Source organism: Tyto alba, unplaced genomic scaffold, assembly GCF_018691265.1.
Source record: "Tyto alba isolate M040663 unplaced genomic scaffold, T.alba_DEE_v4.0 Super-Scaffold_41, whole genome shotgun sequence".
NCBI classification, from domain to species: Eukaryota; Metazoa; Chordata; class Aves; order Strigiformes; family Tytonidae; genus Tyto; species Tyto alba.
In genome coordinates this window covers 7,261,748-7,286,979 of record NW_024881317.1, presented here as the reverse complement: position 1 = coordinate 7,286,979, position 25,232 = coordinate 7,261,748, and the positions used below count along the sequence as shown (strand labels likewise).

General features: G+C 48.7%; 1 protein-coding gene across 1 annotated transcript in view; it reads left to right on the top strand.

The window, feature by feature from the left end:
* The first annotated feature begins 6,234 nt into the window (after positions 1-6,234).
* Positions 6,235-25,232, top strand: part of ST8SIA2 (ST8 alpha-N-acetyl-neuraminide alpha-2,8-sialyltransferase 2) — a 32,795-nt gene continuing 13,797 nt past the window's right edge. The window contains exons 1-4 of the mRNA XM_042804353.1: positions 6,235-6,413; positions 21,299-21,361; positions 23,354-23,482; positions 23,979-24,236. Coding sequence (XP_042660287.1) covers positions 6,316-6,413; positions 21,299-21,361; positions 23,354-23,482; positions 23,979-24,236 — 548 coding nt within the window. The 5' untranslated portion in view covers positions 6,235-6,315. The remainder of the gene's footprint in view (positions 6,414-21,298; positions 21,362-23,353; positions 23,483-23,978; positions 24,237-25,232) is intronic.

The window sequence follows — 25,232 nt, the reverse complement described above, 5'->3', positions numbered from 1 at the left end:
AAAACTAGAGTCAAATATGACCTGTGCTTTAAGGGCCATGAAACGCAGACAGAAGTACCATGATGAAGGTGTGCTGCAGAAACAAACCTAAAAGAAGTGTCACATCTTAGCAGCTTTGAACTGAGATAAGAGACAAAATTCAAAACCCTATGAGGTCTCGCTTTGGCATCTGAAACCTATTCATGTTTATCAGACACTTAAAATCTACCATTGTAAGTGAGAAATATTTATCAGTTTGAAATTATCTTGGGGGGATGGGTTGTTAAATTCAAATCATTGCTGGTTGTATGCAAGAAATGTGCATGTTTCATACACACCTGGCACACATGCATATTCTGAGTCTCTGAGCAGATGGCTTTGCTGGGTTAATTATTTTGCTGTAGGGTGGGAAGGACAAGGGTGCAGTGTGTGGGTTAGGGCAGAGGCATGGAACAGAGCAGGTATCTTATGCTGTTTCTGTTTCAGGACTATCAGCAAAAGGGTGTTTTGCTCTTCTGATGAGTGTGCAAGACAAATGCTGCAAGTGCAGGTTTGCAGGCAAGGCTGGGACAGCTTGGATCAGCCTGGAGAGCCGATACTGGGACTGACCTCCAGGCACTCACTCCTGGCTGCCGAGTTTTGCGCAGGTCAATGGATACGCAGCAATCACCTATGCTCTTCAAAGCTGAAGCATCTTTCAGCCCTTTATTCTCCTGCCTTCTGCCTTGGGCACCGTGGTGGCCTTCAGCGTATCAAGGATGAGCAAAACATACTCAGGTTTGAGAATCTCCCCCAAAAGAGGGTATCCCCCCCCCCATTATTTCTGTGTATATACACACATGTGCACACACAGCACTGCCACCCAGTGGCTTGCTAACCACAAAGTGTGGGGGGGTGTAAACTTGATTTAGTTGTGGGTTGGTTTTTTTTTTCCCAAATTCCATTAATTTGGTATAAAAACTTCATACAAGCACGTATTCAGCTCTGCCTTCCCAACGTGGAGGTGCCCAGTTTGGCACGCACACACGGCCTGGCTGTAGAAGCATGCCAACCGTGCAGCCACAATTGGAAATATCAATACCCTAGCATCAGGTTCAGATAACAGGCAATTTGCAATTGTCACACACATTCTACCTTTTCCCCTTTTTTTCTACCTTTTCCCTTTTTGTGTGCGCATGGTTAATTGTGAGGAGGAGGACGGCAGACCTTATCTCTTGCGACTAGTGGTGGCAAAATTGAAAAATTGTTTTCATTACAAGGTGGAAGGCTTTTCACATGCAAATTATCAATATCGTTGTGAATGTGGCATTTTTATTAATCCAAACCAGCCTACCTGACCAAAAAGAAAGAAAGATCGTTCTTTCTTTATATCAAACATTTTGCTCTGACAGTGGCAAGTCATATTTGATGAAATGTTGCATGGATCACACCATTTTTGCAATTTACTGCAGGAGAGAAAGAAACAGAAAGGACTAATGGATGGGGTTGGGGTTGGGTTGGGGGATTTTGGGGCGGGTTTTGGGGTTGGGTTTTTTTGCTTTTGCTCTTTTTCTCTTTAGGACACTTTTCCTAAATGCCAGTCAAATGATGCCAGTTTACGTAAGTGTTTTAACTTCTCTTCTTCAACATCAAAGAAACTGATCTGGTTTTATAGAAGTGAGTATTTTTGTCTCTCTATTGTGTGCACTTCCTCTTCAGACACTGGGAAAATAAGGTCACATTCCCTACTGAGTCCATTCTTTTCTATTGATTTTACTTTCTTAAAATCCTAACAGAGCTTGAAATTAATAGAATTTAATTTTCTTCTCCCTTTCTTGTGAACCACCAAAGCTTTCTTGTTGCTGCTACACCGCTCTGGGTATAAAGAAGATGATAGACTTGGAGTCCTCCTTCCAATGGCAAAAATTATCCCTGAAAAGAGACAATCAGGAGGGTTTTGACACTTTCTCCAAGAAAATAAAGACTCTCCCTTCCAGCCTAAGAGATGAGGAGCAGGGATGCTTCTTCATTCAGGTCAATAGGTTATGGACCACAGAAAGTTACGGACTCCTCTGATGTGGCCAAATTCAGATTCACTGACATTAGGACATGTCTAAATGCCTCTGCTAGGGCTGCATCTCAGTGCTGTCTGCTGCTCAAAAAAGAACCATATTAATATCCCCCTGCCTATGATAATTTGTCCAGAATTTGGGAATCCTTTAGTAAGACTCACCGCTCTTCCAGGAGGCAGGTAAATGCACTTTAGTAATGGACCTAGCCGCTTCAGGATCAGGCTGAAAAACATTTACCCAAGGGTAAATATAGCCAAGCGAGGTGACTGACAGGTCTGGAAACTGCTTGATTATTACCAGTGTTTCTCCATCCATGAGCAGAGATGATGGAGTGGTACCCTCCGATCCCTTACTCTGCATGGAGACCTGCAAGAGTATGGAGGAGAAGATGGAGGGCACCAAACCTACTGAACCAGAATCCTTCCTTCCTGTTAATGAACTTACTGGGGAAGAAAAGACACTTCATGCCCCTCGGGAGTCACCTGGATTTTGCAGGAGGGACTGGGGAGTTTCACTGGAGAAAGCACCTCGAGGCAGTTTCATTGCCAATAATGAGGCAATGAAACATCGCGACTATTTGTCATGCCCGCTCGTCCCATCAGAGTACTGTTTAGCTGGATAAAATGGGCTGTAAACTTTGTTCATTTTGGCTGACAGATATGATAAAGGTTATGTGTGTTTTACAGCATTACGAATTTGATGGAGAAAGGTCCCCCGAGACCTCTCGCTGTACCGGGTCTTATCATTCGTCATTGCATGGCACAGACCTCATGGGTCATCTTTTCATCCCTCTTTTGCTTGTTCAGGAGTCACTACCTTTCCCAGAGATGTTTCTCACATAGATTAAAAGCATTTAAAATATGTATTATTTTTGCAGTCTCTGTGAATCTGTGCTTTTCATACCCACATCTTAAATTCATCTCCTCTCTGACAGTTGTTTGTAAATGTCCCTAGGTGTTTAACTCTTATTCTCTGAATCCTTTGAGCTATTTTTGGTGAATATGGCTATTACATATTCCTGGTATTTCTCAAAGGTCAAAAGAAAATGTAAAAATGCCATTTCTTTTCTCTTCTCCCTTCAAAGCAGCAAAATGCAATATTGTTCTGTTGCAGTTACTTTTGCCGTTATGCTAAGATATTTTTTTTAAGTACACCTTATTGTATTTACTGCAAATGTTCTGGATACAGAATTATTTCCTCAAATTATTAGCAACTAGAAGATATAATAGCCTTTCATTCTGTTTCAGAACATATTACTCTACCACAACAGTATATTTGTGGCAGTTTGCTCTCATCTTCCTGCAACCCATCTTACAAATGAGACATAAAATTGAGGCTCTGGACGCTTACGGACCCAATCCTGCAACACTTATGCACCTGTTTAGGCTGAATCATGTGAGGATTCATAGCAAATTGAATGTGCAGAATGACTAACACTTGAGGAACTATGGCAATTGCTCCAAAGCAGTTTGCAGTTCTTCAGCATAATGAGCAATGCATGAAACTAGGGTGCATTATCTCTTCCTCTCCCAAATCTGGCCAGGATGCTGTAAAGGACGGACTTGGAGCAAATGTAGAGTAAAATACCCTCTCCTGTAGTCAGTACCTATTGTATTAATTTCTTTCTATCACTACGGTAAGACTCCTGATTGTGCAGAACTTAGTTCTCAGCAGTGCAACAAGATCTCTAGGTTTTTATCGCAGAGTCACACTTGGTGATGTTATACAGCCTTGTTAATTGATTACAAAATAACTCAGCAAGCTGCACTGTTTCTGCACCTTGCATATAGCTTGCTGCCTCCTCATTCGAAACCGTCTGTACTTCAAGGTCCTAGTCCCCATGTTTGAAGCCTGATCAGCTGAAGAATGACCTTTCTGTCCGACCTACATCTTTCAGAGGAATAAAGCAACAGATGACACCAAGTACAGGATTCACAGAGCTCTTTGTGCAAGCACCTAGCAGTGGAGCTCTTCAGTGAAGGGCATCAAGCTTAACTCTCAGCTCACCCTGCAAGGAGGGGTTTTTTCATTTCAGTTAATAGCGGCATTTCCATTGACTTAAGCAGGAGCAGAGTCAAATCCCAGCATGTCTTTGAAGACAAGCTACTCCTCAGCAGAAGCAGCATCTCAGCAGATAGGATGTCCCTGCCCCTGCGAGAGTCCTCATCCAGGCAAACCGACTCCCACCAGTCACCAAATGATCGCCCCACTTATTGCTCAGCCTCCATCGAGATTTCTGTTCCTGCACATCACCACCGTGACTGGCAACCGAAACAAACAGATCAGACAAAAGAAGCTGAAACACCACCTGGGATGGAGCTGGAAAAGATGCAGGAGCAGATATCTCCATCTGTATTCTCGAGGATGTGCAAGCCAGCTGCGGTGTGGTGCTCCCGAATCACAGGGGACTGGTGCTCTGCCCTGCTGCATCTCGGGAAACCCCGATGTCAGTCCCTGCACCAGCAAGGTCACCTCAAAGCCTGTTTCCTCATCCTCAGGCCAGTCACACTGCTGATAAACTCCAGCACAAGGTGAGCAAAAGGAGTCCAAGAAGAATAAAACAGAAGGAAAATGAGGCTTTTCTCAGATTTATGCAGAAGATAAATTATGAGGCTACTTACACCACCTAAAATCACTTTCTCCCCAGGGGACTGAATATGCTCTATTATAAAAGCTGTATACTGGACTGTAAATTTGCCATATATACTATAGTGTAATTGTACCAGTCTCACCTATGTTGTATTTTTTACCTATAAATGTAACAGTGATTTGTTTGTCTCCTCTTTCTACAAGAGTTTCAGAATCCCCAGGAAAGCACATCGTCCATAACAGGCTCCTTCCACAATTTAATCCTGATAAAGAGAAAAGTCTTCCGCTGAGTATGCCTTCCTGTACGTATGGACACGCTTACCCCCATGCAAAGCACCTCGGTAGGAATCACACAACATTGACAGTGTAGCACACCCTGAGCAACCTACTTTTGTATTGATGCAAAAAGCTGTGCACAGAAGGGAAAATGGCAGCTTTCCAAGTGGCCCCAGTTAATAGCTCTGTTTTGCTTAATGGTGCCTCCCATTCAGACTAAAGATGCTGTTTTAAATATGTAAGCAATTAGTATCTCTCTCTCTCAACACATCTGTGCTTCTTCTATCTGCTGCATTATAAATCCACTGCATCCCTCTCCAGCTCGGCGGTGCATATATCACCAGATATTCTGATTTTCAGCAACTTTCTCGTCCGAAAGAATTATGCTTGCATTTGGAGACACTCTGCCAGGCTGGCCTTGCCTAACCCTGCCCCAGCCGGCCTCTCCTCTCCACGGCTGGGTCTGGACTAACAGATAACAGGGATATGGGGACAGGACCTCTTGGTCTTTTTTTGGCCATTCTTTGATCCAGCCAGTCCCTTTTTCCTTCTTCCCAACTTTCATACTCTTCCATCTCCCTTTCTGGATGGAAACTGCAGCCTTTTCTCTCCATAACCAAATCTCAGGGTGTTGCAGTAGCTCTGCAGGAGATTGCTGGCAGGGGTTGTCGGTGTGACAGAGATGCACCCAACTCCTTCCGAAGCAGAGCCCCTCGTGCTTAGATAAATTCCGCCTGTTCAAACTCCAGCGAGATTTAGAGTTGTGGCAGGACTGGTGTGATTATGACAGTCAGTATTTATAGTAATGCAATGAATTATTGTTACTAAAATAGGAATTAGTAGTAATAGAGATAGGTGTGGCTAATTATTCATCATCTTTTTTTTTTTACACCGTGTTTTCCATCCCAGATCATCTGCTTTATTGCACCTTGCAAGAGAGGGAAAGGTACAGTCACCACCATCTCAAACAGGAGTTCGCTTTGTCTTATTTTATTACAGTTTTTGTCCTTTTGGGCAGAAACCACCCGCCCGCGCGCCCTTTCCCCCCCCCCCGCCCTTCCTCTTGCAAGCCAGGACTGACCCCGCCACACCGCGCCGGTGCGCGCAGCGCAGGGGCCGTTCCGCGGCCGCGCAGGCGAAGCGACAACAAAAAGCGCTTCCCCGCGGGCGGCGGTCGGGTCCCTGTGCCCCCCCCCCCCCCCCCCCCCCCGCCCCGGGACGAGGGGCCGCCCCGCGAAGTTGGGCGGTGGGGGCAGAGCCCGCCCCCCCCCCCCCCCCCCCCGCGGCGGGCGGGGCGGGCCGGGCGCTCCGCGGGCGCCGAGGGGCGGGGCGGCCCCGCCGGGCGGCGGCGAGGCGGGACCGCGCTCCGCACCCCGCGGAGCGGCGCGGAGGGGCCCGGCCCGGCCCCAGCCCGGGAGCCATGCCGCTGCCGTGCCGGGGCTGGACGCTGGCGTTGCTCACGCTGCTTGTGGGTTTCCTCATCTTCGCCGATATCTCCGAGATCGAGGAGGAGAGCGGGTAAATACCCCCCCACACCCCCACACATACACCCCCTTCCGCGGTGCGGAGAGGCGCGGAGGAGAGGGGTGCTGGAGGCGGAGGAGGAGGAGGCGGAGGCGGCGGAGGAGGGAGGAGGGCGGGCGCCCGGACAGTTTCTTTGTCTCCGGCTCTCCCGGTTTCTTGCCGCGCCGAAGTGGGAAGGGAGCTCGCTCCGCTCCCGCGCAGCGCCGCGGAGCCGCAGGCAGCCCCGGGTGGGACCGCCCCGCTGCCGGGCAGGACGGGGGGCAGCCACGGCGGTCTGGGCGAGGGTGGGGGGAGCTGGTACCGATCCCGTTAGAGACCCTGAGGTGCCGGTCCGGGCGGGGATGCTGGAGCCGGTACCGGTCCCGATAGAGACACCGAGGTACTGGTCCAGCTAGGGATGCTCAGTCAGGTACAGGTTTGGATAGGGGTGCTGGAGCGGGTACCAGCCTGATTAGAGGTTTTGGAGCAGACAGTGGTCTGGAGAGAGGGGTTTGGGCACGGGCGGTGCTCAGGTATCGCTGGACTGATGGAGCAGGTCCCTAAGCGGGATATCGGTGCAGGCAGTTAGCTGGCCGGGGGTGGTGGGGCAAGTTGCAGCCCAGGGGGCTTGGGTGCTAGTGCTGGTCTGGGTGGACGTGGCGGAATGGGCACCAGCCCGTGGGGGTGATGGATAAGGGACCGGTCTGCAGGGTGGGAGAGATTGAGCAGGGACGAGTTGGGTGGGGGTGGTGGAGCAAGGTGGGAGAACTCAACCCACTTATCTGTCCACATGGGCTGTGTCAGGGACTTCTTGGTCACCCCTTCCCGGTCACCCACCATGTGGGTGCTCACCTGTAGGTGCCCGGTGTGGCAGGGGCTAAAGCAGCCCCAAAGTCTGGGGAGAGGAGCAACGCCCTACCCACCCCATAAACCCCATCTCCGAGGGCTGCCTGGAAACTTAGGGGATGAGGAACAAATGCGGAGAGGAGGGTTCGCGTTAACTTGAGGAAAACACTACAGCAGTGTGGGAAAACAAATGAAAATTCTAAAAATGTGGGGTGCGCTTATCATGCCCAAATGGTAGAAGGTCTTTCTGTTTGGGAGCAGGTGGCACTGCCCAGGGTGTTAAGTCAAAACAAGTACCTGGTGCTTGAGGCTGAAATTGTAAATGAAATGCAGTGATGTTTGTCATTGTTTCATTGTTACATTATACTGAGTGCCACAGGCAAGAAGTGCTTAAAGGTCAGTAGCCTTGCCCAGAAACATCCAGCACCAGACTGTAGGTTACTAGGCTAGATGAATTGTCACTCTGCAAGGAGCTGGCACTATCTATATAATAATAAAGGAAATTAAAAGCTTTTGAAGCATCCTCCCCATCGGACAGGCTGCTCTGATCCCCTCGCTTCCCTCACATCTTCTTTTCCGGTTTCTGTTCTTTCTTCTTTCTCCTTGTCTCTCTGCTAGATCTGTCTGCTAGAACTTGCTGTGCCCTTATTGAAAATCTATTCTATTTTGTTACTTACTTGTCCTGTTTTTCACCCTGGTTCATTAGGGATTCTCAGTGTTGTGGCTTTTTTCTCCTCTTTTCTGTATATTGTATGGAAATTGGGTGCTTGCTGGTGTCGAGCCCTGGCATCTGAGTTTGTTGCTGTAGTTCCTCCAAGGAAGTACTGCCAAGCAGTGCAGCGGCAGAGATGGCAACAGGGTCAGATGAGTTCTGCAAAAACAGCGAGCAGCTTGTTTCACACAGCATTTCAGAAGGTGTAGTGCACGAGGTAATGAGCAAAGGACAGGAGCACCCTACACCCCAGGGCGGGAAGGAGGGGTTCTGCAATCCTCTGTCCTCTGCTGTGTGTTAGTCCCAGACCATTCATGGATAACAGCTGTGCTTCTGATACAGGGATGCACAGAGCAAGGGTGGGACCCTGCTCTATGAAGTAATCATGAAGTAGGACAAACTGACCTTTTCTCTAGCTTTGCCCTCTCCCACCTGCTTCTTTTCCCCATTGCATCTCCAAGGTGGTTTGGGTTTGATGAGCTCCTTCATCCCAAACAAAGCAAGGGGCCAAACAGTTCATCTTACACCATAAGCTCTTGGCACAGGAGCCTGGAACAAAGAACACTTCATCCATGTGTGCTGCCCTGGTACCAGTGCTCTGACCTGGCTGAAGTGTATTTCTGGGGAGATGTGGAAAAGCGGAATGCCCGGTCTATGACAGGTCAGGGGATGATAAAGTGTTTTCAACTTTGAGGGCCACATGATAGCAGCATCTTTTGCAAACAGGTCCTGTAGGTGAAGGGGACCGTGTGACAGCAAAAGTGCACAACAGTGTAGAGAAAGAGACCTTTCCAAAGTCTTCCAGAAACTCTCTGTGCGTCCAGGAGGGAACAGCTCCTCTCTCTGAGAGGTTTGGGAGGTACTGACTATTTATACAGCCCTCCCCCAGGTCAAGGAATATTTGGCTGATGGTTCGTGTGGCTCAGCATCCTCCTCCACACCCCATAGACCACCTTCACTTTGGTCAGTGCAGCCCAAGCATTAAGGGAAGCAAAGAGCTGGCCAGGTGTCTCCTGGCAGGCTCACGGCACTGCAGGGGGCTGGGAAATGCAGGCAGGTGCAACTCTTTTCTTCTTTTTCCTTGGCATTGAAACACTCTCTAATTATTGTGAGGAGTGAACAGCTTGCCCACTTTTACACATACCCTGCCCCCTGCCTGTGATTTGGATTGTCTTTGGAAGAATATGCCTCATATGGGTGGGAGCAGGGGGGAACATATTTCTCTCACCTACAAATACTGAGAAGCTGCAGAAAGAAAGAACAAAACGTTAATTAGGTACAAAGTAAGAATATAATATTCCTGGCAAAAGGACCAAAAAAAAAAAATTAAAAAAAAAAATTCATGCTGTTTCCCTGGTCAGTAAGTTCCCGGCATTGCAGGTGAAGGAAGGTGGGAGCCAAGGGTAGCTGGAGCTGCTCTGCCTGCCAGAGGCTTCTGAGAAAGATGTTTGCTCCTTAAGCAGTCCCATCTTGCTCCTCCAGATACTCCTATACCACCTCCTGCAGCCAGGCGATACTGAAACAAAGAGGTGTCAGGACAAGGATGAAAATTCAGCAGTTTCTTGCTCCCAACGCTTTGTCTCTCTTGTTAGCCTGTTTCTCCCACCCTGCAGCCACCCCTGCGCGCGGGCTTTCATCCTGCTACATTGCTGTCATTACACACACACACATATATATATATATCTATCTATGTCTCACCTATAGATGCAGAGCTTGAATTGCATGCTCGGCGGTGCCAGCGAGCAGGCAGGCGCTCGTCCCGCTCGCCTTGGCTCGCGCTCGCCGGCGTGTGCCGCCGCAGTGAGGTATTGCTGTTGCGAATGGTCTTGGCACTTTGTTTCTGAACAACCACCTGGTTCCGGGCTGCTGAACTTTTCCTGCAGCCCGGTGGCGCCTACGTTTCCCTCCGTTGCTCCGGCTCCGGCTCTTTGTTTCCCTGGAAGGAAACAAAAGACACATTCACGTCTGTCTTGGGGAACACTAATGCAATCGCAGCCATTTCTTCATCCGCCCCAGGACAGGGGAGCGGGCCAGACCTCTTGCCACGGAGGATGACAAAGGACTCAGCACTGAGTGGAATAATTATTGCTGGTGACGAGAAGGAAAATTCTGCTCTTTGGTGGCAGTTTAAAGGGACTCTTTGTTATTATGCATCTGCTGTAGGCGTTCTGCAGGGGTCCGGCTGTGTCCTGATTGTCTGTAGAGGGAGCTGGTGACCTGCTGCCACCAGGTGACTTCTCAAATTAGCATGAGCCATCTTAGGGAGCGCTTGACACTTGGTAATGGGTTGGTCTTAATAGGAGTCAACCTTTTCTCTGCTAGTCCAGACCACATGCCTTTCCATCCTGATTATGAGAGGAATTATATTCTGCTCTTCTTAAGTGATGAATTGGAGTATCTAATATTGCTGGCCTGCCTGGAAGCTTGTCGGTAAATTGCTACTTTTTCCTCATGTGCCCTTTTCTAACGCCTGCCTTTCAGAGGCTCAGGAAAGCCACAAAGAGGTTTTGTGTCCTTTATGGTGGCTGATGTGCTTGCTCTGAGTGGTCTGTAGTGTGCTGTAGTCGTAACACTTCTTGTCAAGGTTGGTCCATGGAGTATAAATGTCTTGCTTAGGTCTTTCGGGCTGTGATTTACAATGCCTCACCCAGAGTTAGTTTAAGACTGGCTCTCCACCAGAAAGTTTTGTTGAAAAAAGGTGCTCTGTTATACCAACATACACTTTTGTGCACTCACACGGTGGGTACACACGAGGCAACAATTATCTGGGTTGGTCTGGAGGAGTAATACCTCTCTGCAGGACAGAAGCCCACAGACACCCTGTAACTTTTCACGTAAATGGGGCCAATGGAGAGACATTTGTAGTTGCTGTCTATGGCAGGGCTGTAACAAACCCCCCATGATACATGCGGCTGGAAAATAAGCACAATGCTGGAGCACTGATTTGAGTAAGAAAATACTCAGTGTAGGCTTGATTGTAACTCTTCCGATGATAACTTGAGCTCAAGCAGCCAATTGCAGGTTGGCTGCAGAGCTCTCCTTCCTCCCTGTAAAGTGCTTCTTCATCTCCTGCTGCCTGACAGGAGCAGGGGTGGCTGCCACAAAGACGTATCCAAAGCCCCTGTGCTGCTGCCCAGAGCAGGCTGACACAGATGAATCTCCATAGCTTGTTTCCTTAACCTGAGCTCTGAGGGAATGGCGGGAGCAGTGGTACCTGCAGGGAGTCGGTGTCGGGCAAGAGGGCTGGGAGCAGCAGGATGGAAAGCACTAGGTGACCCCCGAGCAAACCAGTGGAACAAAAAGAAAACCCACTGCCACGAACGTAACCAGTCCCTCAAAGGGCTTTCCAGTACAGCTGGTGACAAGTTGCTCTTTGGTTCCGCCCTGATTGTCAGCACCTTGCAAGGCCCCCAAGGAGGGAATTTCCAAGCTTGCCAGCAAGGAGGGCAGTGCCTGTGGTAGGAGGATGCACATCACCAGCCAGCGCTTCTTGGGTGCAGCGTTGCTGAAGTCATGGCCAGTCCCACCCCCAGCAACCAGTGCAATGAGGAGAGCAAAGCAGTTCCTGCAAGGACTTCGATTTTCCCTTTTGCCCAGGTGGGCTTTTTGTTTCCCATCTCTAACCCCACAAATGCACTATTCCAGTCTGGAAAGCAAAGGAAACCTTTTTTTCTCCCTGCGGAGAACAAGGAGCTGCGAATGTTGGATCATTTAGCGAAGACTTGTTGAGCAGCTAACAGGGAGGTTAAGTGATTTGGCAGTACAGTGCCCACTCCTCCATGCCACTGTTGTACCCACGGCCAGCAGTGACACAGCAGATCCCGCTGCCACCCTGAGCCCTCCTGGCCTCTCCCAGACATGGATGAAGGGGTCAGTTTTCTCTTGTGTTCTCTGCAGCAGTCATGGTTACTCTGTGTGGACATCTGCTCATCAGTGCCTATTTTCATGCCAGATGTGCTTTCAATCTCCCCAGAAAGCATTTAACAGGAGCTCCCTTATCTTTCCTTGGGCTTTCAGGCTACAGGTATTTTGTTTTTTCATCCCTGAGACCAGCACTACTTAAATAGATTTACAGGCACAGTTGCTGTGAAAAACAGTTGTTCAAAAGACAGACTACTTTTAATTGCCTCCATCATTTGTTTTACTTGGGCCTGGGTCATTCTCAGCAGCAAGAAATAAGCCCAAACTACAACATCAGACAATAATTATTTTGACTTTTCCCTAGTTTCTGTCCCCAGTTGCCTCTGGAAACATGAGTTTCCTGGCACAGTAAATTCACTGTAGCAGCACAGTTTCAGGTGTCCTTCAGCAAACATCACAGCAGAGCAGGCTAGTGTCAGCAGCTCTGCCCATTGCAATACAATAGAAAAAAGAAATTAAAAAAAAAAAAAAAAAAAAAAAAAGCATCTTCACAGCTCCTTTTCCTTTGTGTTCCCACTGTAAATCTAAACAACTTGTCTTGGCTGAGCAGCAGCCTTGGTGGTGGTGGCGTCGGCCTTGGGAGATGCATCCTCATCAAGAACAGCAGCGCTGGCTCCTGTCGGAAAGCGGCGGGGCTGATCCAGGTTGACGGCAGCCTGGGAGCAGGAAGGAAGATGGGCCTGGAGGGCAGCACGTGGTGAAGGTGCTCAGTGTGTGGGTGGTGGGACCAAAACGGTCCTCCTGAAGCAGCAAGTGATGCCACAGCACAAATGCTGTGTCCTCCCATCAGGTAGCCCCGCCTGTTAGAAGCCCTTGAACCAGCCCAGGGGTGATTGTTGCTCTTGGGGGTAAAGCTACAAGGCAGAAATGCCGACAGCTTTAGGGATGCTCCCCTTCGCCAGCCAGTCAGCAGCTTCATCGCTCTGATCCCACTAACTCTGCTGGCCCCGCTATCGACCCTTCTGAGGTTCCTTGTTTGCACGGTGTTTGATTCATCAAACTGGCTGCTCGTGCACGAGGTCAGCTCTTTCCAAATTTAAGTGCTGGACTCTCTTATTGCTACTGCAAATAAAGTCCTTGTTACTGCATGCAGAAATCCACTGGGAATGTCACAAACAAGCACAAAAAAACCACCCAGGCTGGCCATCTGCATGCTGAGCACGCTGTCCCTTCTCATCCAGCGCTCTCCATAGGCAGGGCTGCTTTTAAAAGCACATATGGTCATGCTCACAACACAGTTTTGAGCTGCTCTCTCAAGGCCTCCCTCAATCAAACAGCATCACGGTGAGCTCCAGGTATCACTCGTGTGTCTGGCAGCTCCAGATCGAAGGATGGATCTTCCACCGTGACCCACCACCTCCCAGCCCAGGCCTTACCAGCATCTTCAGGATTATAATTCAGCTCTCGGCCAGCAGCTAGGACAGGGGACATGTTTCCCCTGTGAAAGTTAAGCATCATAATAAGGCATCTCCAGTGCCTTTTCAGACACCCAGAAGCACACTTGACTGTCAACCAGCAGCTGCTCAGTTGGTAATTAAACTTTTCCTTCTTACTGCCTCCTGGATTTCCACGGTGTAGCTTTATAGCCAGGGGAGGAGAGAGGAGACCGAGCTCTGAAACCTCTATTGGCTTTTCAATATTTAGCATCAGGACATCGTCATCTGGAGACTAAGTCCCTGCAAAGGTCCTGGGAGAGCTTCGTTGCTGCTGAGTACCTGTAATGGAGGGCAAAGAGCTCAGGCAGTTGCTGGTTGTGGGGTGCTTCAAGCCCTGTTTTTGTAGGCACCAGATGTTATTTTGAGGATGCTCATGCAGGAGAACCACCCCAGAAGGATGTCACTGCCCAGGAGAGGTCCTCAGCATCCATGTCAGCAGTGAAAGAAGAAACCATATGAGACCTTGAGTATTCCAAGGGGCTGTGCAGAGCAGTGGGAAAAATAGGCAAGAAGTGGATGTGAGAGGATGAGCCCACGGACCCACAGGCCCTCAGACGTGGCATCTTTTCATATTGTACCATTCCCATTTCCCAAGGTACATGACATCCAAGATGCTGCCGGAGCCACTGGGATTTCTGTCTTCTGGGACGTGAATTCTCAGCATGGCAGGATCTGCTGTAAGACTGATGCTCTGCTGTTTGCACTCCCTGATAGCTCTGCTCTGTTGCATGAAAAAATTCTCTCAGGAAGAATGTATAGTGTAGGCACAATTTTTAAGCAGTGAGGCTTTTGTCTCAGCTCCTTTCTAGGTCTTTGCTGGGCTCTTGGGGTTTTTTCCTACTCCCTTCCAGAACGGGAAAGCTAAATACAGACACACACTCACACACCAATCCCAAGCCCCTCACTGGATCCTTTTTACCTGCTTCAATGTCTTTTTCTTTGCTGGCTGTTTCCTTAACACAGCCAAAGAAACTGAACCAATGCCAGGAATAAACTTCTAATGGAAGACCTGAGATGAAGGAAGGAATAAGGTCCTGCCAGTATGCAGGATGGAGAGAGGTGAAGTGTGTGACATTTGAGCCCTGTGAGCGTGTGAGTATTTTGTCTTTAGAGCAGCGATAAAACAAGAGCATCACGGGGTGATCGAGTCAGGCCATGGTGACGTTATGGTAAACGCATGTGGACGTGAGACCTGATACTCTACAGGTGCAAGAGAGACTTTTCTGGCTCAGGGAAGGCTCATGCTGGCTTGGGGACAGAGCCTGAGCGTCCCGGACCATAGTACCCAGCAGTAACCATCAGGCTTCTTCAAGCATCCTCCTGCCTCTTACAGGTCCTTCAGTGAGGTAGCTCAAGGCAGGGACAGGGATTTGGTTGTGGTGCTCCAATTACCCCAGTGCAGTGATCCCCAGGCAGCATCCTGATGGCAGGCTGCCATGGGTGTCATCTCGTGTCCTTTAGTTGTCAGAGCTGCGCCGTTCCTGCTGATTCTTCACCCATTTTGTCACATAAGCATTTCAGCCTAATTGGTTTATTCCCTATTAAACGATAGGTGTCTCTGTTTTGCAAACTCATGTGTCTTGGTTCCTGCGCCCTCAGCGTACGCTTGCAATAATTACACACGGTGATTTGCAGCCAGGCAGAAATCTCAGGGCCAAACTCTGCTCTCATTTACACGGGAGCTGATGTGGAGCCACGGTTACCACCTGACAGGTAGGGATGCAGAGTGCCTCTGACCTTCCCGTCTTGTTGTGGTCGTGATGGAGATGGGACTGGGGCATGGGAGGAGGTGACCAAATTAGCAGTGCCGGTTTGCATGAGACTGACAGATCTGCGTTTCCCATGGTGGTTAATAGCAAGTGCTGTGAGCAACAGTGAGGCCGTCAGCTGGCGCTTTTACACCGAGTCTCCTTGTCTTGCTGGAAGATGCTATACTGCCAGCCTGGCTGCACAAGCACTGCCCCTGTGGCTCATATACCAGAGCTGCATCGGGACCCCAGTGGGGCAAAGTGATTTTCCTGAAAGCCAGGATACGGGCACGGTCTCCCAAATGAGGTTGTATGACTCAATAGCGAGACTGAAGCTTGGAGCAGTAAAAATAGCACCTGATATTTAGGAAATTTTTGACACCCAGACTGCCAAGCTGTGACAATATGAACAAGTGAGATTTTAAACACATTGAAGCGCGGTTTCAAACGGCTCATCAAGATGTATTGCAGGATCTTTCATCCCAGCAGACAAACACTTTAGGAGTGTCTTCCAAATTAATCCCTACAGAGGGAACCTTGCTCACCAGGAGAGTGTGGGTACGCAAGGGTGCCCAATGGCCACCGCTTCTCTTAATCACAATCTCCTCCACACCCTGGGGTGAAAGCCTCAAAAGCGACTGGTGAAATGTCACAGGGAATGATCTGCAAGTGTCAGATGTCCTGGCTCCTCCTGGTGTGTTATGAAATGTGATGCAAGGAGGCAAGATGAGAAACGAGCCAGTGAGAGCTGCATTTCTGGAAGGGGGAAGACTGGTGTTAGGGAAAGTGCACGATGTTGTGTTGGAGTACATGATCTTGAGGTTCAGAAATGCATCTCTGATCCCATCGCTTCTCGCCTGCTTTGGCTTTTGTTTCTAATTTGCAAGTTGATTTACGTGTGGGACTAACCAGCGATGATGCCTTTCAGCTCCAAATTTGTCTCTTCTGTGATAGCATTTTATGGGTATGGGCGGGCTTTGACCTAAATCCCATAGAAGCCACTTGAGTGTCAAGTGAGAAGCCCACAAGGGGACTTGCCAATGAATTTGGCCTTTTTCCATCTTTTCAGCATGACCCTGGTGCGCAGATAGAAAACCAGGATACAGTCCCTGAGGAATCTTGGTTTCCAGCCTCTGGGCTCAGTTCCTGCTCAATTTGGGCTCCTCGGACACCTTTGCTTCTCCACCCTGTGGGACAGGCCGGACAGGTTGGCACTTCAAAGCCAATTATTTCTCTTCCATAGTCAACTTATAAATGTGGCTGTTTTCCCCCCAAAAGCCCTGGAGTCACGTTTACTTCTCTGCTGGTCTCAACACAAGCCCTGAATTTCAGGGAAGAGGAGGGAGCGTTGAAACCTGTATCCTGATCCACATTTCACAGCACTGGCCTGAGCGAATCCTGCCCCATCTTTGAGGACTTGGGGGGCACATGACTTAGCTTAATGACTGTGCTGGTCTTAGTCAGCAAAATTAATTCACTCACTTAATAGGGCAGTCGGTGCACCCAAGCCCATCTCTAGTGAGGTGGCGTGCCAGCTAGTCCCTGATGTTGCAAGGTCTGGCTTGTGCCCATGAATGCACACGGGATTATATATCACTGTGAGCATCATCAGGAGCAAATCTATCAAGTCTGGGAGGAGGGGGATCTATCTGTTTGTATTTCATTTCCAGTGGCTGGGCAGTGTATTCCTTTCCCCACAGCTGTTAGTTACAGTGACTGGGTCCCTCTGGCCACGAAGCAGCATGCTGCAGAGGGTCTGTGAGCATCCTGCTCCGCATCCCCTCCCCACCCAGCTGCCTCGGGGAGGGCCCGTGGGTCGGGAGGACAGGCAGTGATTTTGAGAGGGTGGTCCCTGACCAGGTCTGGCATCACACTCGTGCTCTTCAGATAAAAAATAGAAACTCTGGTCTTGAGGACAACTTCAGAGTAATCCTTAAAAAGCAAAGCAAATATCGGTGGTGATTTTATTTTTTTAATAGATACAGACTGCCTTTATGGGTACGGCCTGCAGCCATTTCAGGAGACCAAGGGCTGCATGTGCTTTTCAGGCCAGTGAGACCTTTTCAGACCGATTCTCGTGGTCCTATGGGTGATGTGTCCTACCCTCTCACCCAGCAAGAGCCATACTCACTCTCGGCAAGTAAAGAGCAGCATTTTCAAGAGGACAGGACTGATGTAAGCCCATAGTGACTGCTCCTGTCCTGGCCTGTGGGACTGGTTTTTTTTGGTGTTACTTCACCTCCAGTGTCTCAGCTGTAAAACAAGGATCATAAAATGCACCTAACACAAGAACAGGTTATGAAAACTTAATTATTAGGTGTTAATCATTTTAACCTCTCAGATAAAAACTGTGGCAGTCTGAACTCTCTTTCTGAGGAATTCAGATGGATAAATTCTGCCTAACAATCCCCCAAGGGATTTTTATCTCTCTTTTATGTGGAGGAGGGAGAAGAGGAGGACTTGGGTTGCCCAAGGTCGGGAAGAGGCAGAGATTTTGTTCCACCAAGAATGGACTCCACAAATGTGGCTAAATGGGCAGTTGGGTACAGCTGAAATTTCTAGTTGGTTCATGCTTCTTGTGCTGCTTCCCATGCGCATTGTCTGTCACAGATGCTGAGGGAGAACAAGACTTGGAGGTGGGCATTGTAAAATATCCATGGAAAACACATTTTTTAATTTCTAAGCCTGAGAATATGGACGCATAAAGCCTGCTCTTAGAGATCCGCTCACCCAAAGAGGCTGTGTGACCTACTTGTTCAGTCAAAGCAGCTTTGATTTCACATATTGAAATTGCTCAAAGCAAGACCAAACCATACCTAGCAACAATTAAGAGAATCATTTAAAAAGTGGGAAACGATGAAAAGGGAAGCAAAAACCCTAAACAGCCCATTCATAGTGGGTGAATAGAAAAGTCTTTGCATACCTGATTTGTCAGAAATTATTCATCCAAGAAAATTTGGACCTGAACCATAAGACAATTTTTCTTTTTTATCCTCTGATATATGAATCAGTGTCACTTTACATCTGAGCACAGAATGTTTTGACCTATATAATATCTTAGATAGTGGAAATTCAGCTTGAAAATCTCAAAGCAAAAATGAGAAAGGATGGCATAAGCCAGTAATATGGCATTAGCACGTAAGATGTGAGTTATCACTGGAAAACATCCCAGCAGAAGTCAGAAGAAGAGCATTTTATAAATAATAGGTTTAGGAATCAGGTTGGTACTTTGTGGAGCTGGCTATACAATCAAACTGATAACAACTAGATTAATAAGGCAATTCAGTCTAAACACAGTATAGCACTAGAAAGCTTTTCAAAATCAATGCCCATCTGCAATTTTAATTGAGGTTGGTCTTTGCCTTTTGAAGCCAAAAGATTTGAAAATCCAGGTCAGCAAGGTATAATAAAATGGGCTGACTTTTTGTTTTTAACATGTGCCTCTTAATTAGTGCCTTCCATTTCTTAATGTTTTCCTCTTCCAGGTGGGGGAAGTGAAGCAGTACAGAGATACCGGCTTGCCTGTGTTGCTAATGAAGTATAGCAGACCTTAGAAAATACCACTCTTGGCTAAACTGTGGGTGTTTTGAGCAGCTGATTTGCTTGGCTGGTACCCACCAGTGGGCTGAGCTGAGCAGGATGGCTGGACAGGGCAATACACCCCATGGCATGATATTCACAGTGCACGTTGTCTTCGACTGTACGAAGGGAGATTGTAGGGAAGATGTCCAAAAGTTGCAGTGCAGGACACAAAAGGCCCAAAGGCTGATGGTTTTGAAGCCGCAGGAGCATTTTAGGATTCACTAAACCAGCTGAGACCTTCAGCCAAGTATCATGTCCCAGCTTCAGGCAATCTCCGTGGCTCAGAGAAAGAAACCAAGCCTGGTGCAGGGAGCAGTGTCTTTGCCATCATCTCGGGTGTCCACCAGGCTGCTGCTGGCCAGCAAAGCAGTGAGCCCAGTGCCAGGGAGCAAGTCATGGGAAGATGGCCAGCAGAGCCCTGCTCTCTCCTCCAGCTATGAGCCACCCCCTCCATGTTCACATATGACAGCAGAACACTTTGTGCTCTGTATGCATTACCATATTTTGAAAACTTTCGCTTTTCACGGTGTGTGAGGGGGAAAGAGGAACTCCTGAAACTGCCCTTGAGGGTCTCCTCGGCAGGGGATCCAGGCAGCCGGTCTGCTCCCCCACCACCTCTGCACACAGTGAGTTGGGAGATGTGCTCTCAGCTTGTCTTCCTCACACCCAGCATCTCCAGCTGTGATGCCTGCCTTAATTTCAGGAGGAGACATGCACAGACCTGTCACTGGAAGTCTGTAAAGTTAGATTGGATAAATACATTTGAATAATACGTTGTGATACTTCAGTTCAGTCCTGCCATAGCCGCAAGACATGGATGAGGTGGGAGCAAACAGGTCTTGTCCTCTTCCTAATTTCTTTCACATAGATTGTGAATGAGCACTTATTCAGGGAGTAGCATTTCTTTTTCTAAGCCCATAATCCAGTCCCTGTCTGCTTTACAGCAAGTGTGAAGGAGTGTGAATCCCATTTGGAAGGCTCCTTCAGAGGAGACGTCTCTGAAAGGATGCGTGGTTTGCACACTAATCCAGTCTGCTCCCACATCCTGCGGTGAACCCCATTAAAGCGGAGGCTTGTTAAATGCCAGTAGGCTCTTGGAATAAGCTAGTCCTGCTGTTCCCTTGATGCACCAGAAAATGAAACCGCTTGCTGACTCTCAGGTTTGTCAAAGGAAGGAGGAGAGTGTCGGAGTGGGAATCGCTCTGACTTGGCCATAGATGGTCTCCAGCGGGAGGGAGGAAAGGGACAACTGTCGCGGCATTTCCAAGGGTTTGATGTTATGTGGTGCTGAGGGCTGTGCTCAGCCTAACAAAGGGATTTACATCACATCCCACAAGTCTGAAAAAAATTTGATGGCACCAAACGCACTCTATTTCTTTTCCATTTATGTCTAATGCATTTGGGATATTTTCAGGACTGGTAGAAATACATGCTTCTGAGATACATTTTCATTAAGGTATATATTTCCAGGTAACAGTATTTCTGCTGGAAAAGAATTTGCTTCTCCTTATGAGCATGTACATTTGGATATCTGTGCAATGGAAACAATAAAACAGAGCAATGAACATGTGGCAGTTAAAATGTATCTGACTAGGAGCCCGGCTCCCACTGAGCACTGCAAAGTGGGCAACTCATTCTGTTGACCCCTTTGAAAATAGCAGGCTAACGCATGAAGGGGCTCTGCAGCCAACTAGATGCAGACCAATACTTGTATGTATTTATTTTTAATTGAGGATTCACACATTGTATGGGTGGCATTGGCTTCTGAAGGGGCTTGGTCCCACCTACTCTTCATTATAGCATCATATAGGTGCTGGAAGCTTTGGCTCTCCGCTCCCAGAGGTCTTGCTCAGACAAGTCTGGCACCCGTCCTTGTGCCGTGGTGTCAGGCCATGGGAGTGACAAGGCTGTCACTTCAGGTCTCAGCTCCAGCATGCGAATGACTGTGGTGAGTTGGCCTCGTAGCTTCAGCCAGGTTACACCAAAGGTGGGGACAAGGGGCTTCAGGGCACTCATGGGGTCAGAGGGGGCTGGAACGGGACCCTGGGTCTGGCCAGGGTCACTGCCAGTCAGGAGAAGACGTGTTGTGAGGACGAGGTCTCCGCGGGTCACCCAGAAAGCTGGTGGCTCACTCGGGATAAAATGGAGATGTTGGGTGGTCTCAACTGAAAGCCCAAGATGAAGACAGTGGTGGGAATCCTGTCCAGATCATTCAGCCCAGTCCCCACCTGAAAAGGACAGGGAAGGTCCCTTGGCAGCCTGGAGACGGAGGAGACCTTCTCTGTGCACTGCTAACACCTGACTTGTAAAAAAAAAGTAGAGATGTATTTAATGCAACCTGTAGACTGCATGCTGCTTTGATGACGGAGACCAGATGTCTTTGATGGCTGGTTAGATCATGCAGGTATTATTAATTGAGTTAGTTAGGAGCTTTTTTGCCGGAATGATTTTACAGTCGCAGTAGGGCAGCAATGACGATGGATGTGAAAAGCCCTTCACAGGCATCAGGACATCTCCCTCCTGGATGGCACGGGATGCGAACGTCGCTGCAGTGTCTCCGTTCAGAGCCCTTCAGAGCAGGATCTCTTGACTGTTGAACAATGCTTGGCAAAGAGGAGCTGGGTTTATAAATAATGTATTTCCTTTGTCTTGCAGGAGTTCTGGAGGCAGAGGTACAATCAGATCAGCTGTGAACAGCTTACATAGCAAATCTAATAGGTTTGTAAATTAGATTTTGTGTTCATTTGTTTTTGCTGTAAGGCAGCTATTAATCTGCTTCTCCTCTTTGCTGGATAGTGCTGTTCTTATTTAGCAAATGTATCTGTTTCTTTTCACTTCTGCTTTGCATTTTCTTAATCGTTTCTCCCCCTCCTTCCCCCAGCTCAGTGCAATAATCATTTGCAAATAACCAAGGATCTGCAAGTTGTGGTGATTGAGAGAATGAGAAACAGAGAGTTACTTATTGTTAAAATAAGTCAGTGATAGAGTTGCCATTTTCGTAGTTTTACTACGTGCTATTAGAAGAGAGATCGCTGTCTTTGACATCAGAAGTTCATTCGGTTTTACCGTAATGCACTCCAGTAACGTTGTTCCATTGCAGAGTCATTTCATGGCATCGCAGCTTCATTCAGTGTCTCTCTGTGTTATTTTTACAATGATTTCATGTCAGCCCAGCATTACCAAGCGGCATGGCTGCAGAGCTTAGTGACAGCACGTGAGAAAGAGTGATGTCATTCTGTGATGATGTCACCACTCATGATCAAAACACAGAAAATGGACAAAGCCAAAAAAAAAAAAAAATCAGTTATTCCCAAGATTTATTTACCCTGTTTCCTTTATGATTTTTGACACCTTGTAAGTAGTATTTGCAAGACACAAGGTGATATGGCAAAAGACAAGATGCAAACAAATCCAACAACCTCAGCTGGCAGCCTCTGGAGAGGAACTGTACAAATACACACAAGGACACTGGCAGCCAGCATTTATAAACACGTTTCCTTCCCTTTCTGAAACATCACATAGTGTGAGCCATGGTGTGTCCTCCAGAGCTCCTTCCCTGGAGTGGAGATGTGCTACCAGGAGCTGAATGTTGTCCATAAGCCTGGGCTGCCCTCTCTGCCACATCTCTCACTCTTCTCCTTCCTTGAGGTTTACGTGCTTTTTATAATTATATTTATTTATAAACCATTTCCCAGCCGGAAAAAGCCCTTTGCACCGGAGAGGGAGATTCCCTTTAGCTGATAGCGAGTGCTTTGGCTGTGTATTTTTCAGAGCGCTCTGAAGTGTGAAGGTTTTTTCAGGGCTGCAGATACACGCTCAGCTTCTTGATGAGATACTTGGGTATTCTCTTTGGAGGGCGGCTGGCTGGAATCAGATATTCAGAGGCTCCCTTAATTCATGCCATTTGATGTAAATGGCACTGAAGTTGCTGGGGCTGATTCGCTTCTCAGAGCAGGGATTAAAAGCTGGGGTCTCCCAGTGATCATCTCCAAACCACAGCATCTGGCTGTTGCCCATCTGCCTGCTCATTTCTGGGTCTGGAGCAGGTGGTACAGATGCTGAAATCCTTGTGCTGTCTTCTAATGGGGGAAGAAGTTACCAGCAAGCCAGCCTCCCCCTGTTTGGGACGGGGTGCTCATAGCCCAATCTCACAAGCAGCACCCAGCAGCTCAGCTAAATTAATTTCTCCTTTGGGTGAAGGTTGCATTTCTCTGACGAGGATTTTAACCCTCTCCAGGAGCTGAGCTGGCTCCACTTTGGGGTGCTCATGTGCAACCGTGAGGCAACAGGGCAGCAACCTTGGCTGCCCATGTAGGAAATGTCTTGGTGAATTCTGGGGGCTCCCTGGGGCTCTGGGGTGTCTTGTCTGCAAGTGTCCATCTGCCAGCCTGTCTTTGCAGAACCTGCTTGTGTTTTTGTGTGCATGCCTTTCTACAGCTAGGTGTGTAAGACTGTGTTCTCTGTAGAGCTGTGCCCGGCTGTAAGTCTGTGTTCTTGTAAGCAAGCAGGTATTTAAGGATTTGTGTCTGTCTGCTTGAGTGTAGCAGAATACAAACTGGCTTTCAGTTCTTGTTTAGCTAATAACTACAATTTTGCTTTTCTGATGAAGTTTGAATTCCAGCAGCCAGAGCCAAAGACAGTGATTAGAAGTGCCATTGGGATGCTAACGGATCCTGTCTCTCTCCCTCTCCCTGTCTTTCTTTTCTCTAGAGCTGAAGTAGTAATAAATGACTCTTCGTCTCCAGCTGTTGTTGACAGAAGTAATGAAAGCATTAAGCACAACATTAAACCAGCCTCATCCAAATGGAGACACAACCAGACACTCTCTTTGAAGATCAGGTACTGGTAATTACCTATAGGACAAGAGACAGATTTGGTCCTCTTCAGTGCAAGCTGGCAAATTGCCTCTGTATATCATTTAAAGAAATCGAGAAATAAATAAAAGGCTTATCTCCTGCTGAGCTGGGCTTCATATCTGTAAGCGATCGCTTGGAAATGAATTCCCAGCTGAACATGCTGGCCTTGCAACAACAAAATCCCCATTTTCCAGGCCAAGTGGAACTCGTGTGCACTGGTGGCAGGTCATGGTGGGGGGAAAGAGAGCCTCTGCCCAGGGTGAGTGAAGGAACCCCCCCAGCTACTGGTGGGGTGACCATGCTAGCCTGCCCTGGGAAGGGATGGGTGGAGAAGGAGCAGCTGTTAAGGTGGAGTTATCTGTTTGAAAGCTGTTCCTGGAGAGCACCAGTCGGCTGGGCCTGGCCACGGAGCAAGGGCAGGCAGGAGCAAGATTTGTGTATGACCCAACTGATGGGGCTGTTTTCTTCCACATCCTCAGGAAACAGATCTTGAAGTTCCTGGATGCAGAGAAGGACATTTCTGTGCTGAAGGGGACACTGAAGCCAGGGGACGTCATCCACTACGTCTTTGACAGGGACAGCACCATGAATGTCTCGCAGAACCTGTACGAGCTGCTGCCCCGCACCTCGCCCCTCAAGGGCAAACAGTTCCCCACCTGCGCCATCGTGGGCAACTCGGGGGTCCTGCTCAGCAGCGGCTGCGGCCCCGAGATCGATGCACACAGCTTCGTGATAAGGTAGGGGACTGCACCCTGCTGCACGATGGGGCTGAGGGGGTCTCAGGGGGTTTCGGAGCAGGGGAAATGGGCTGGAGTCCCCATCGCATAGTGCAGCGCAGCCTTGCAGCCCCGTGTGCATGCGTGGAGCTCTCTCATGCAAACGCCCTGCTGCAAACTCTTCCACCCACTGCCAAGTGCTCCTCCAGTGTTCTTGCAAACGCACCCCCCATGTCTTCTCATGGTGCACCATTAACCCCCAGCAACTCCAGTCCCAAGCACTCCCTCCTCTTTTCCCACGTGCTTGCCTTCTTGCAAACAAACCCTGTCCTGGCCTCTCCCATGGGCAAAAGCTCGATTCTTCCCCAAATTGCTCCTGCTCTCAAGCACCTGGCACCAAGCTTGTGCACGCCCGGCTCTGACGCTCCCCTGTGACTGCTCCATCCCCAGCACCGATGTCCCTGCAGATGCGCTGCCCCGTGGACCTGCAGCAGCAGATCCTGACCCGTCCCACTGGGACACACACCCAATTCGCTACAGAAGGTGCGTGAAGTGGAGAGGAGGAGCGCGCCTGCCCTCCCATCCCCAACCCCCGTGTACATCTGTTAGCTGAGGGGCTACAGGAGTCCGCTGATGATTTATGTATGTGCAGATATTTGCTTTCTGGCGAGTCTATTATGAAGACAGCCCAATCCATCAGCGGCTCACAGAGGCAGTCCCAGGCGTGACATGGGAACAAGGATAATGTCACCTCTGCCCCCCGCTCAAACCCGGCTGCTCCAGCCTGCCTGGCTGCTAGCAGCTCCATCCCACCCGCGGGGCGCGGGGTGTTACCGGTCACGTCCTTAAGTGTAACCACGGTGAACAAAGGGAAAAATTGCTTATTGCAGTTTTGGCAAAGTTTAGGGAGGGGCTTTTGTGTCAGGCAGCAAAGTTGCAGGAGAAAAGCTTTTTTGGGTATAAGTATTGGGATTTTGAGCGGCTCTTCTCCAGCCAGGTATGCTTGTACAGGTCGCG